The sequence below is a fragment of the Streptopelia decaocto genome (genome assembly GCF_964273445.1).
Source record: "Streptopelia decaocto genome assembly, chromosome: 3".
NCBI classification, from domain to species: Eukaryota; Metazoa; Chordata; class Aves; order Columbiformes; family Columbidae; genus Streptopelia; species Streptopelia decaocto.
In genome coordinates, this window is record NC_138656.1 from 84,598,248 (window position 1) to 84,613,290 (window position 15,043).

Here is a 15,043-nt window from a genome sequence, read left to right on the forward strand (position 1 = left end):
AAAAAAAGAAAATAACAGATCAGATATCACTGAAGGGAGCTCACTCATCCAGAAATAGGCTATAAAAGCCACCGTTTGTACAAGTCCCAGAGCTTGTTAGCAAGAACAATATTGAGCTTCAGTTCAGACAAAGCTTAACCATTAGATAATTAACAGCTGTTCGAGGTGCCGCAGCAGGAAGCTGTTGCTACGTTCAGAAGGCAGATTTCCCAAAATTTCTTAATTTGGGAAAAGAAAAGGCAAGTCCTCAGCCCCAGCTTTCATACTTACTCATGGTAAAGTACCTGTTGTAAGAGGCGGCCTTTTCTGCCCCTGAAGCAGCTACTGGAGGCCCGTGCAGCTGTGCTCATTTGTAACATGGTTCACCTTCAGTCTTCTCTTGGGAACTATTTTCCACAATAATCGGCTGGTTTTAAACAGTCTGCTTTGTCTTAAGTATCATCTCATTACTTTAAACACTAGGAAGTAGTGCAAGCATTACAGCTGAAAACAGGAAATTTAGGTATAATGGTTTATAATAATGGCACAGGAGATGAAAATAAGAGGTTTCTCCCAGCTCTTACATTCTTTTAATGCACAACCTATTTGCTACGTTTTTCTATTCATCAGGTGAAGGAAGAATTAATTATTCAGCATTTAAGTGTCTCAAGAATGTATCAGCACCCCATTGCTGCATTTTCACTCTGACACAAACACATTGTGTACAAATCAGATGAGTTTTAACAAAACCCAGACGGGCACGGGATCTGGAATCCACTAGCTCCATTTGTTAATGGAATATTTATTAACATCCTGCAGGGCCCTCTTACTCCAAATCCAGCAAAGGATTTGAACCTGCTTCCTCTGCATCCTACATGCTTGCTCTAAAACCATTTGGCCATTAGCTACCATCTTTGGAGGAAAGCTGAAACATAATTTAAATACTGGCTAAGGTTCAGAACCTTATTCCTTCTCTGAAAAAAAAAAAAAAAAAAAAATCAACGTCCAGGCTGAAATTACACCTATTCAATTCCTTAACAAACCTTTCCCTGGGGAAAAAAAAAAACTGTGGTTGCAACACCATCCCAAGTGAGTACAAAAAGAAGACAGAGGAGACATGCAGCTCAGCTATGCTTTTGGAGCTGGTCCTCTCAACAGCTCAAAGCCTGCTAGCCCTTCAGTGGCCCACTGGTCAAAAAAGGGCTATGTATAGAGCCAAAAAGTATGTGAAGGTTCAGCCTATAAGCAAAGCGTAACACCAGTTTTAAAATATCCTTTTTTGCCAATAGAGTTATAGTGGTGGTATGTTAATCAGGTTTCCTGCAATTGAGCTACTGAATCCTGCCTTTACCAAACAGGAAGTTTGCATAAGCAATTAAAAAAAAAAAATTACTGTGTATGTGTAAAATATTAATTCCAGGTCATCACTGTGCAGCTGTCAGAATGTCACTCAGAAGTGCTATGATTTCAGGCACCCATTTGCTTTTACTCAGCAGCAGGTAGTGGTAGCATTTTGTAAACACTGTAACCAAACATTTTAATATGCAAGATATTAAAGCTCTATAAGCTTTTAAGTTGGGTTTAACCTCCACCAAAAAGCAGTTAGGAATCAGCAGTTGAAGTTCATGCCAAGCAGATACGCACAGTGCTGCCCAGTTTCAGGTGTCCTTTCTGGGAGTGGCAGAAGCTGCAGAACCTCCCCCAGCAACTGCCTGTTTGTTCCTTGCGTCAGTCTTGAGGTTTATACTTTCCTTGGCTGAGGAGTTTTCTTATCTCTCCCACTGCCAGGCTCCAGCCTTCACAGTCCCTGCAAAATATTATCGTATCTTTCAGAAGGGCATAAACAGTCACTTCAAAACAAAGAGCAAAACAAGCAAACAAAGAAAAAAATCAGGAAGCAAAAATAATGTTGGGCAAAGGTTTAGACTGCAGAAAGCATCAGAAAGAAACGTTCACTCCTTTACTTCTTGTATCAACTGAGTTCTGTCAATAAAACACACAGGTCTGCAATACCTTCTATCAAAACACCACAAGGCCAAGAAAGGCTTCAAACTGGACAATAACAGGAATGCAGGAATGTTTACCTTAAAGTAAAAGACTTTTCAGTCAAGGATCTGATGGGAAGATTGCATGACTGATTTGCTTTCTAAAAAGATTGGTGGCTCTGAGATGAGGAGATCATCATCACCTAGTGAAGAGTTCTGCTCCGTGTTGACAAAGTTAGGAATATTAAATTTTGTGAGACAGTTCAAGTCCTCATCAAACATTCCACTGCTCCTGGGAACTTCCTGGAAGTGGATATTACTTTCCAGACCTGGACATTTCTGACTTTGTTTTGCTTTGTCCAAATGTTCCACTTCATTAATACAGAAATGGAAAAGTGACTGGGATTCTTCAGGTATTTGACGAGAAAAAACCCTGTCCGACTCTAGAGGTCTTCCAAAATCTGCCACAAAGCTGTTCATGTGAAATCTTTTTTCAGAAGGTTCTGCATTACTAAGGAGGAAAAATAAAAATACAGTAAGCCTGAAAGTAGAACTATCCAAGATCTTAACAGCAAAACTAGTGTCAGCAACTATTATGATCAGGAAGAAATGAAACCCTAACAGTTTATTGACAAGACACTTCAAAAGCCAGCGCTATTAATAATTTCCTGCTGAAGCTATTTTAAGTCTTGATTTGCTATGATAATTTTCCATGAGAATACGTTATCAATGCCAGCACTCTTAAATGGTACTTATAGGATCAATATATTTTAATAATTGGCTCGCTGAATGAGCTCAGAAATACTCCTTAGTATTTCCTCTTGACATCAAATAGTGTCAAGCTTTTTTAAAATGGCTTTTAAAACACTTTGAGAAAAATCTTCAGTAGAGAAAATCTTTCTGAGACATAAGCAGCACTGTTGTCACTAAAGGCATTATTTGAGCACTTGGTTGTCCAGACATCAAACCATTTTTTCCCCTGACCTCAGTCAATTACATTCAGATTTCCAAATCAGGAGAGCTGGAACTAAAAACTGCTATAAAGACTGGCAGCCTTAACCAGACACATAGCCCAGAAAGGACATCTTTACATCTTTCTTGGAGTTTTCTAGACATGTTAGCTCAAACCAGCTCCAATCTGCATGGACTTGTCAAGAGCCATGAACACCTGGGGCAAGAAAAGCTCAAGCTAGAGGGAATTTTTACAGGTAATATTATAATACAATCTTTGTCAAGCTGAATTTTGGTGTATCATCACAAAATGCAAGTTACTTGCATCTGAAAGGCAGCAGAGGCATTCAGATGATGAATAAAGTCTAAACATATTTGCAGAATGTAAGTTCTGTCAAGTAAGAATTAAAAAAATCCAGCTGTTCACATGTGAACGTGTAGCAAGTGACACTGGAGCCACATAGTTGGACTCCCTCTAAGGGACTACCAGCACTTACAGAGATTTTCAGAGAAACATTATCATTTAATTTTCTGGGTCCTGCAGTAGGAGGTAGATGACTACATGCTTCTGAAAGCCTCAGATGGCACATTCAGAAATCTGCCCCTAAAACCTGCAAGTTCCAAGGACACCTACCATTAGTCTTTTAGCCATAATTAATCTTAGAGACCCTTGCTTATCAAATGGTAATTTACTTCCATTATGTGATATAAGAATTCTGTCCTAACAAAATCAGTTACGCTGGCCTTCATATTAAAGTAGTCCTCTGATTTATCAAAACTGTATTGGCACATTCTGCATTTCTAAGTGAAGCTTGTATAATAGAAGCATAACGTTTAAACTGATGCAACACAGACCAGTAACTAACTAATAATCTATGGCATACACACTAATAAGCTACTGCATACACAGCAAGACACAAACAGACTGGAATAATACTGTGGTAGCCTTCAGAACTGATGACTGACATTTATGTATTTATAATGCAACAGAAATCACCACTCTGAGTTTAAGTTGTGTATGTAGTCTTGCAAATCTATCACCAAGAGTTTCTATGTAGTATTGCAGCACAGACAGTGGAGGTAGCAAATAAGCACAGAAAGAAGGACAAGCATTATAAGCCTAGGAAGAAATTACTTAAAAAGCATCCATTAGAGATATAAAACTAGTTCATAGGTGTGGAAAGTGCTCTCCAATCCAGTGAGCTATGAAGGAGCAAAGGCTGATTGTGTAGCGGGGCATGCAAAACTGGCAGTGGCAACCCAACCAAAGTGGAAGAATAGAAGATGCAAAGAAACTTCGTAATGACCCAGGAGGTTGAAAACATACAGAGAATAATCCTGTGCTAATGAGTAGAGAACATGGGATTTCAGATTCTGAAATTCACAAACACTATCCTCCTGTATTCTGGGGAGGATATTCATTATCTTTTTAAAACTAGACTAGAAACTTGCATACTCTTGCTCATTACAGTATACAACTATACCTCAGGGTGTATCTTTTCAGAACACTCAAAATAAGAAATCCCAGTTTTACTGTGGAAGGGAGCACAGACACCTGGTCAGTCAAATCCCTTTTGCAATGTTTGGGCCAACAGGACTCTCAGAGTCTCAGAAACTGCCAACACAAGAGCAGGCAGGTGAATGCCACACACCTTGAGCATCACACATACTGAAAACCACTCAAAACAAGCAGTTGCTAATGAACTAGCCCAAGCTCCCTTTTCTAGGAATCTTCCAGCCCACAACGTGGGGTTCTGGTCTGCTGGATTTGGTATTAAGCACTGGACTCTGCCCAATGGACCTGAGTGCCCTGTCAGGGTACAGATCATTTTGACCAAGATACCCTTCTAACAAAGGAATATTTGACATTCGTCTCTACCTTAAATACCCCTTCTCTCAGTACTCCCTGAAGTGACGGGGGGTACTTGGCAAACCGTGGAAAGCAATAAGTAGCCAGTCCTCCAAAACAGCAGGGTTTGGCATCCCAAAGGGAACTTGGGACATCTAAACAGGTCCTTAGCAGAAGTGCTACTGCGAACCTGAGAAGCCTTCCTGAATACATTTTCAGCAAACACATACATATATCTGTAGAAGGTTTTGTTTCAGTGGATCTGCATTTCTCTGAGTGTATTTCACCCCAGAATTCTTAACCAAAGCCACCTGATTTCTTAAGAAATAAAAATAAATTTTTATTTTTATCTTTACTGCAACCAATTGTACAACCTGCTTCAATAGCTGCATGAAACTTTAGGATGACATCAGCCAGGATTTTGTACTGATAGGTTACGTGAACACCTGCATTTGCTGCACACGTTTTTTTAAGGACTTTTGAAATGCAGAAACAAACATAGTGTACTCTCTTCTCCCGAGTGATGAATGACAGTAGTTTTCAGGCAGCAACTCAGAAAGATTGTCAATGCAATGTTTTGTTGCATCACCTAATGTTCTACATATACTAGCATGCAAGCAAATGGAAAGTGCAACAGGCATAATTTCCATAGGTAATTAAATTTCTGCCTCTCCCTATCCATATCCTGAACCTTTTCTTCTGGTCTAAGCAGGTATCCAATTCTGAACATCTTGTACAATTTTGAAAGTAAATGCTATCATACCCATTTATATTGAGCCGAGAAAAGCATACTACTAGAAAAATCAAGAGTATTCTACTTCAGATCCATCCATCTGAACCCAGTTACACTTATCACTCATGTTAATGGTACTTTAAGGAGCAGTCAAATTGACTTACTGAAGTTAGAGACACGTCCATCAATCAGGCTGGCTTTCTCCCGAAACCCAGGAACCCCATTAACATCTATTTCTAAAGGAGGGCTGCAAGACAGCTCACTAATGAAACCATGAGTCATGAAGAATCCAGTCAGGGATAAAGACAGAAGATGCAGCAAAGTATTATAAAACCACAGTCTGCACTGGTTTTACAGGTACGTATTTATGTTTTCCAGTTTTTATATATGTGTATCAAAAATAAGAGGAAACAAAAGGATTTGCACCCCTTAGCACATTCCTGGATGTTCTGTTTCCGGTACTGTACACAGGGGGTTACCAAATCTCAAGAAAACAGTGCTCAAATTTGTTAAAGGTGCCCACTCAGCATACGTATTAATTGGGCAAGCATTCAGGCACACAGCTCCCAAAGCTGCAAGGAAGTTTAAAACAAATATAGGAAGGAAATGACTGGGCTCCCTTCAGGAACTGAAGAGAAGTCATTAAGATTTAGATTGAAAGGGATCTCTGGAGGTCTTTAGCCTTATGTCCTGATAAAGGCAAGGCTGACTCTGACTCTATTCAGGTTATCTGGATGTAGGTGACCAAAGATGGAGGTTTCACAAACTCTCTACGCAACCTATTCTAAGAAAATTGATGAAGGAAGCAGCAACACAGTGGGAGATATCAAGCAGCCCTCTGCTACCTGAAAGTGCATTTTTACAAGTATACAGACTTTTGATAATATCCATATTAAATTCTCCCTGGTATAAAACTGACTTCATCACTTCTTCCCCTCTTGTATTATTCATGTGGGACACAGACTCAGCTGCTCAGCTAAGAAACAAGATCTGCAGGGAAAAGAAGCAGCACACCAACATTTACAAGGACTTTAAATATACTTCAGAACAGAGTCTGGCTACTTTAAGGCACCCTGTAAGGAAGGCAAAAATACCAGCCATGAAGTTCAGCAAGTTGGTTCTGGGAAGCTGAATTCTTCTGCCTCTATTTCCTTCTCACAGAAGCAAAAAAATAAGGAGCACAGAAGAGGCTCATGATACATGCACGTCCTCCTAGTACGGCTCTGCATCTAGAGCGGTGCTATTACAGCAAGTTTCGGAGCCAGTCAGCATAGGACTAAATAGCAAAGAACCTTCAGCAGGCAGAGACAGGCAGGCTGCTTTAGAAAGTGATAAGCACTAACAATTGCCTTTCACAATCATTGTTACCTGCCTGTAAGAGATCTCACTCTTCAGAGAGGCTTTTTGTTTCTACTTAGTGGCACGCAAGCCTGAGAGGACATGTGGGTTCAAACTTTTTCAGAGGATGAGACACTGACAGTTTGTGTGCTGCACAAATGCAGATGAATGGTTGAGGCCAGGCATAGTCTGCACGTACTTAGCAATAAAGAACAAGAAAAAAATATTAATTTGTGACTTTCAGGGGACCACGGTGCTAAACACACGTGGTCTGATCTGTACTTCAACATCTACTGCAATTTCTCAGCAGAAACTAAGACACCCTGACACTGGGGGAACAACATGGTTAAGGGAAGATTTCGTAAATACTACCAATATCTACCTTTTGGACTTAAACATACAAACATGTGGAAATCCTCCAGACTTCAACTTCCTTAATTTAACATCTGCACTGCATTTTATTTGTATATACTCTGTCAGTATTCACGTTTCTCCACTCCATCATAACATAAGCCTACCTAGAATGACCCCATTTGTTTGCAGAACAGTAATCTAAAGCCACCTGTTTGGCATCCTACCCACCAATGTCATTTTAGCATGAAAATGCACACATGCAGCTGTTCCCTTTTTACTGCATGTCTACTACATATTTGCTAAATAGATCACACATTAATAACAGTTCTACAGAACTGGTCTCCTACAAGTGCTTGGAACAAAAGTTATTTGAAACATTGCAAGACAGTATTTGTTCGTAAGGACAGAGTAGAAGAAGAAGGTGCTGAGCCAGGGCAAGGTCAACACTGTCGCTGCTTGTTTGGGTGCTACAAAGAAACAGATTTGCCACTTAGCGGGGTGGCAGCTATTATTCCATTTTTCAGACTCACTCTTGATGTGGTGCTCCTGTCTTTGTCAGCAGGGTCAGGACAAAAAACATAAAGATGACAAAAACTGCAAGACCAACCCAAAATCCAATCACAATGGAATCTGGTGAAAAAGAGAAAAAAAAAAGATTATTAGTATTTCACCTGCAGTTGCAGAAAGTTCCCTTCCACATGCAGCATGACTGCAAAATCCAAAAGACTTTGCATCTTACTTCTGGATGGCAAAGAGAAAGGACAATCATATTTATCTCTATCTATTTTTAAACAGAAAGCCACCACTGAAGCTCTCATTTCTAGCCGAAATTCTCTCATTTCTAGCCGAAATTTTACTGACGTCCGGACACACAGGAAACAAGCTGAAGGAGGGAAGACACTGAGTTCTCTTGGTTAGTAAAACAGGAACAGCTCCCGTTGTGATGCCTGGCTCATGTCCAAACATTGCTTTGGAACAAACTTCAGTGCTAGAACTCTGAAGAGATGTTTATTTGATTTACAAGAAAAATCTCTATCCCTGTAGAGCTGAGCTCCTGCTACTTCAAATTATTTCTGCCTGAGACCATTAGGTTTCTGGGTTTTGATAGATTTCTTTGACACATTAAGTTTAGGAAGATCCAGCTTTCTTTCAGTGGTAAGATAGAGGATTATGAAACAAACAGAACCACAGGAAAAAATATATTTGCTACCTTAACAAATAACAACCACCAACATACACAAGACATTTCTGAGTAATTTTTAATTTAGGATTTGAACTTGCATACAGAAAACTGCAATACAATGTCAGAGGAGCCAAACGGATTTGAACAAAAATGTCAAACACCAGCTAATTACAAGAAAAACACCAATGCAATAGCCAAATATAGAAGTAATTGGGAAGAGCATGGTTTTTTGCCTATGTGCATAAAATGTACCTGCTTTTCTCATTTACAGCAAAATGATCCCTAGATAAATTGTCAGTCCTACTTAAAACAACTTATGTCCACTTATGACTTCAACATTGATCCACAATTGCTGCTGAAGGAATCAAGTTCCTGGAAGCTCTGAGCTTAAAGAGAGGTACAAGTGGGACAAACATATTTCCTGAAAACAATCTGCCCCAATCTGGCATGGCCTAAAGCTACAGAGCAACAAGCCAAAATATGACCTGGTCTAGGACCCAAAGTATATAGGTGCTTTTTCATCTGTCATTTCAGTTACTTAGTTTTTGTTTATGCAAATATTCAAAATTTCCACCATAAAGAGTTCAAAAAATTATCATATAAACAAGCAACAGGGAAGTCTTGGTCAGGACAGGTACCCAGATTTACCCTCAACCTCTTGTTATGCAGCTACTACTGAACCTCAGAGATCCTTGCTGGCTAGAAAGCTCTGTGATGGTCCATCTAACCCAGTGCAGCAGGCACAGCACAGCACTTTAACCAGCATGGTCCATCTCCTACAGGACTAACTTAAAGACACCAGAAAACAAGGAATCAGCTCTCCTGCCTGGTGTTTGACCCTAGTGGTTAATCACACTCTCACTGTGAAATATCTTCCACGTTAAAAGGCAGATCTGGGAGCTGGAAATCAATTCAAACCATTTGCTCTTTCTCTGCAAAGTGCCTGATACAACTTGAGATTTTCTCCCTGGGAAAATGCTTCTATGACAATCAAATCACTCTTTAATCCCTTTTTTCTGGTAAGCTAAGGAGGTTAAGTTTCAAATCTCTCCTCTGCCACATCTCCCACTCTCAATACCCTTTGTAAAATAACTACAGAGTGGTTCAAATATAGGTATCCATGACGGAGGGGAGCAGGGAGAGTTTGTAATACTCCTTTTTGCTTAGAGCACAGTCGTATGAGTTTATTTCTGTAATTCCATGCACTACGAGCCCTATATTATTTTCTGTATCGTTCTGTAAATATAGCCTGTATTCGGTGGTTCAAGATGCATCTTGTGTTTGGCCTAATACACAATAGCTCATGATTATCTACCATCCTACCAGACTTTATAGTACCTGAAAATTTCATCTAAAAAGAAATACACACATTTCAAAAGATCACCATTTAGCCATTTACAGCTACTATTACCTACCAGTTAGTCAGATATGCTTCGATTATATGCAACTGCACTGATAAACAGAATATGAAGTCTGACCAAGTAAGATGTCTTAAAAATATGCATGTAGATTATATTGATCACGCTGCAAAACCTAACAAAGGGAAAAAACCCTAAAGAAAAAAAAATAAATCAACATTCTGATAAACTACTACTCTCCACAAAAACCACACATGCCAGCATTGTGTGTTCCTATAATTCATGAATAACAAGCCTGTCCTGCATTTTGGTTTTTGGGGTTTTTTTTGTTTTTTTGGTGTTCCAATCCCAACAGAATTCCTAAGTTTACTGAGCACAAAGCTACATCTTCCTTGCTTTACTATGGCTTCTGATACCCTTCCAACCCTCTGCTGTATCAATTACATTATTTGGATTTGTTTAAAATTAAAGCAGGTGGCCCAAGTTCTCTTCAGTGTTAAATTTAGGCCTCTCTCCATGTTGCCACTACAACATCTGCAATCCAGAGGTGACTTATTTATATTTTTTCTCCTGTCACACTCTTGGACACACCAAGCTAAAAAGAGGGCATGTACATAACACTGCAACTAATCTTTGTAATCAGTAATCTTTGTAATCAAGTTTGGCTTCTGATTAATGGAAGAATGGAATATAAATAGAAACATGATAACAGCTAACGTACATTTTTCAAGTATCTAACATTTGTAAAAATACAGACCACAATCAGCAGACTTCGGGGGAAAAAAAAAATAAATAAGTACAATTCAGGTTGAAAAGCAACTTCTGCTCTAGTTCTTCTGAAAGTTACTAAGAATCGCAACAAGTTTCTTTGGACCATTACAGAGTCTCTCCGAAACATCCTGACTATGCAGACCCAAGGGAGACCAGCCTTTCTGGACTACTGATTGCCACCGCAATCCCTCTTTCCCACTCTGAATCCTCATCATGACCAAATGAGGCAGAAAGTATGTATCCCACCCTGGACCAGATGGAGACCCTTCCCCAAGACTTTGAAGGCTGTTGCTCAAACCCTCTCACAGTGCATCCAGCTCAGAAAAAAAGAAACAAAATTATTTGCTTCTCTTTGGTAAACTGCTTTTAAAACACCTCCCAGTAATTCTGAGTTAGTCTCTTACTTTTTTTTTTCACCCATCATTTCCTCCTCACCTCCTTCAAAAAAATAGAAATTTAATAAAAGTCAAAGCCATTGCATAGACTTTAGATAAATGTTGGCCCAGCTGTACTAGCTTGTCCTAGCTAAATTTCCTCTCAGTTCCTACCCACAGTGTTCATCTGTCTGATCCCTGCCCTCCACCTGTTACTTCTACTGTAAAACAGCTCCTGTATTAGCAGAATTCTGAATTCAGCACCCTCCTCCTATGAAGTCCCAAGGACAAAAGTTTCTGAAGAAAGAGAAATTTCTTCTTTAGATCTGTTATAGTCTTCAATTTATTTTCTATGAAGAAAAACAAAAGCTGTAAGGCTGCCCATCACTCTCCTTTTAGCATTAACAAGAACAAAACCAGAGCAAACCAGAACTATATCAAGTAGTCACCAGTAGCTGTATTTGCTGTTATAAACTGTTCCTGATCCTCTGATATTCCTCAGTATTGACAAATTCCTACCACAGCCAAGAAATCCATGGTTCTCTCATACACAAGAAAAGCAGTCAAGATGTAGAATCATAAACAATTACAATAATCTAATAAACAGAGTAATAACTCTAATTGCTGAGAATCAAAAAAATTAGGAGAGAGATTTTTGTGCAATAATCAGTTACAATGAAGAGTAGGAACAGCAAGATGGGCAAGCTCAGCTGCAATGAAGTGTATCTCTACTGAACTTACATTTATGAGCCTTCAGGCCTTCAAACGACACTGGTCCATACTCATAGTACTCGTACTCCCAGGTGTAATCAGAGTTAGACAAGGCCTGCTGGGAGGTTCTGTTAGAAATCAGCCTCAGGGCAGACATCTTGCACCTCAATAAATATATACCTGTGGATATGAAATGTGTTACTAGAGACTACACACAAAGGCTGGAGGGCAGACTGTTACTCAGAGAGACCTGGAGAAGCTGGAGAAAGGGAGTGAGAGGAAACTCACGAGGATCACCAATGCAAAGTCCTGCATCTGGTAGGGAAAAATCCCACGCAGCAGTGCACCCTGGGGGTTGACTGCTGGGGAGCAGCTCTGCAGAGAAGGACCTGTCATGGACAACAAGCTGAACATGAGTCAGCAATACGCCATGTGGTGAAGAAGGCCAGGTGTGTATTGGGCTGAATTAAGAAGAGTGTAGCCAGCAGGTCAAGAGAAGTGTTTATTCTTCTCTGCTCACCACTGGTAAGGCTGGATCTGGAGTACTGTACCTCGTTTTGGTATCTCAAATAACAGAAAGACATGGACATGCTGGGGCACATCCACTGGGAGCCCACCAAGACGGTCAGGGAGCTGAAGCACAGGATGCACAAGAGCCTAAGGAAACTGGGTTTGTTCAGCCTAGAGAAGAGGCGGCTCCCACGAGAACTTAGTGGTCTCTATACAGTTACAATTACAGTCAGAAGGTGCAGAGATGACAGAGGCAGACTCTTCTCAGAGGTGCAGAGTAAAAGGACAAGATGCAAAAGACAAATTGGGAAACTGAAAATTTAAATTAGATACAAGGAAAAAATGTACCTGATCTAGTTGATCATGCTTTGAGCAGGAGGTTGGACCAGATAACCACCAGAGGTCACTTCCAGCCTAAATTTCTCTGTGCTAATAAACAGCTTCAATATGTCACTATAGAAAGAAAATAAAGCAGGAGTGATTTTCCCCACAGATTAACAAAGACCTGCAATGCAACATTAAGCATCATTAAATTGTCTTGACAGATATTTCTGTCATTAGCACAATACTACATTAAGGATTTGTATTTTGCAGAGTATTTTTTTCAGAATGTTAAGACAGTTTTACGCATACCAAAAGAGAGCACATCTCTGTGCAAAACAGGTGCTTCAACAGTTGGAGTCAGGACATCCAATTTGGAACATATTACAAAATACTTTCAGTAAAAGTGAATTTAGCTTTGGGTAATTTTGCATTCACTTAAAACTCATTAGGGTGAAGACTTCATGTAGTTCAAAAAACTATTGCAATTAGTTGTTCTGTGAACAGTGAAACTTCTCAGAGCACAAAGTCAAATCCAAATAAAACTTACTGAAAAAAAGGGCCCTAAATAGCTGTGTCACTCAAAATAACTAAACCTTTAGTCCTTTCTAAGGATAATTAGATTGACTAAGGCTGTGCAAGTAAAGCACATCGTTCTGCTAGAAGGACCACACGTAAAGAATAGGTATCAGGCACAAAATGAGGAACAAAAATTCACCCAGGGAATTTGAACAGCTTTTCAAATCTGTAAAAAAATTCTTTCTGCAGCTATTTTAGTGTGAGTAAATGCTGGCAGGAATGTCTCAAAACAATTTTAAATAAACAGTGAAGTATTCCTGAAAAAGTAAACTGCATACCCTGTTGCAATACATACCAAATACATACCAAAATACATACCAAAACTTGACTAGCAAGTATATAAATCCTTTAAAACAAGAAATGGATCTATTTACCAACTCAAACCAGCTTAGTTTTCACAATAAACAATTTGCCAACAGGAAGGAGGCAGGTGGAATTGGGAGAGAAGTGACCAGTCCCATTTGCTTGGGTCAGGAAAAGGAGCTTCAGTTACCCTCACTCTCCTTTAGGCACTCAGAAAGCTCCCAGCAAGAATAAATAGCCTGAAGCATGGAGGAGGAAGAAAAAAGATGGCTGTAATGGACAATCCATTTCATGGCTGAGGATGTTTCCCACCCTGTACTTGCAGCCCTTAAAGAACATGACAGAAAGAGGTACTTGTCACTTTAAGTGACTCTGCTAACAGTAAAGTTCCTCCTCTGATTTACCAGTGACTAGAAGACATTATTTTCTAGAATCAAAGAAAGAATGTCTAATTAAACTTCAGGCAGAGTTCACCTTGTTTTTAATCAAGTAAGGTAACTGCTGCCTTCTGGGAGAAGCAAACAGCACAGAGAATAACTTAAGATTCTTATCCTAGTTTGCTCCCATCTCAGCTCTGTCAGTTTTCTCTTACAAGACTGTGTTTCCTTTTGTGACTGAGTCCAAAGAGACTACATAGTGCTGCACAGGGTTCCCACCTACCTTCTCCCTCTCTCCTTAATGTCTTGTTGATGATGTGTCTATTACACATTCCTGTTTAAGGGCTGCTTTTCACTTTTATAGCTTCCTAGAGAAGTCTTTCATTTAAATATTTCTCATATGGAATCACCAATGCTCATTGTCACCTCCTTGCTTTTAGTATTATAAAAAAAAAAAGCTGAACAATACAGTAATAGGCAGGCAGAAAACTTCAGAACAGGGTATATGCACAGTCTGAAAATTGTTTCTTCTTCAACCCCAAGTGCAGGCAGATTGGATTAACTGGGCCACATGCAGATCTCTCCTGATCTAGTCACTAGTGTCCATTATGATCTATGGGGAGAAGAGCCACTTCCAGGACACAAAGAAACTGTCTGGTTTTAGTCTTAGGTTAGGACTTGGAGCTCCAGTGTTTCATCACTGACTACAAACATTTCTAGACTTACTTCTACCGTAGACAAACCTACTATCAGAGGTAGAGGTGCTACCTAAAACTTGGATCACCAGCTATCAGGCTAAACCTCTGTCTCAGGATTTGTGGGAAATATAAAATATGCCTCTAAATGATCTAGTACAGCTAAGCATAAACATTGTCCTAAACTAGTTCACAGTTCACTTGTAAATTTTTTCTGTCCAAGAGCTTCCAAACCCTCAGCCTGAAACATGTTCAAGCTAACCTTTTCTACTTAAAAAGTCAGCCTAGTATGTGGAACAAGGACCAGCCTAGCAAAAGTAGTGAACATTAAGACCATGCATCTCCCAAAGAGCAAAGCAGGGCAAGCAGAATGCCAGCAGCCTGTCACATGTATCTGCCAGGGTGCAGCAGGTCATGGGATAAGGGCTTCTGGGAAGGAATTCCCCCAGGAGATGCACTCAAAAAGCCCTTTTTGCCTGGGGTGGATAGCAGTGATTCATCCCACAGCTCTGAAGCATGACAGGGAGCTCCTCTAATTGACCTTGCTGAGGGATTTTGAGGGGGGACAGGAGTTGTTTGAGGCAAACATGAAAGCCCTCCCTTGTTGACTTTGATGTGCATGGATGCAGACAGCATTTCCTCACCCTGGTTCATTTCCTTCAGGAGTAAGCG

General features: G+C 39.9%; 1 protein-coding gene across 1 annotated transcript; it reads right to left on the reverse strand.

Annotated features, from left to right (window-relative positions):
- Nucleotides 1-963: 963 nt before the first annotated feature.
- MRAP2 (melanocortin 2 receptor accessory protein 2) lies at nt 964-12,489 on the reverse strand. Its single transcript, XM_082048142.1, has 4 exons — nt 12,445-12,489; nt 11,617-11,766; nt 7,720-7,819; nt 964-2,475 (listed from the first exon to the last, which is right to left on the reverse strand). The coding sequence occupies exons 2-4, from the start codon at nt 11,741-11,743 to the stop codon at nt 2,082-2,084; spliced, it is 621 nt and encodes a 206-aa protein (XP_081904268.1). The 5' UTR covers nt 11,744-11,766; nt 12,445-12,489; the 3' UTR covers nt 964-2,081.
- Nucleotides 12,490-15,043: the final 2,554 nt, after the last annotated feature.

Bases quoted from the DNA above. Each gene is read 5' to 3' on its own strand.
- MRAP2 (XM_082048142.1), bottom strand. From the start codon at position 11,743: ATGTCTGCCCTGAGGCTGATTTCTAACAGAACCTCCCAGCAGGCCTTG. The intron at 7,820-11,616 runs GTAAGTTCAGTA...CTTTTTCACCAG, and splicing joins AGGCCTGAAGGCTCATAAAT to ATTCCATTGTGATTGGATTT. The intron at 2,476-7,719 runs GTGAGTCTGAAA...TTTCCTCCTTAG, and splicing joins ACAGGAGCACCACATCAAGA to TAATGCAGAACCTTCTGAAA.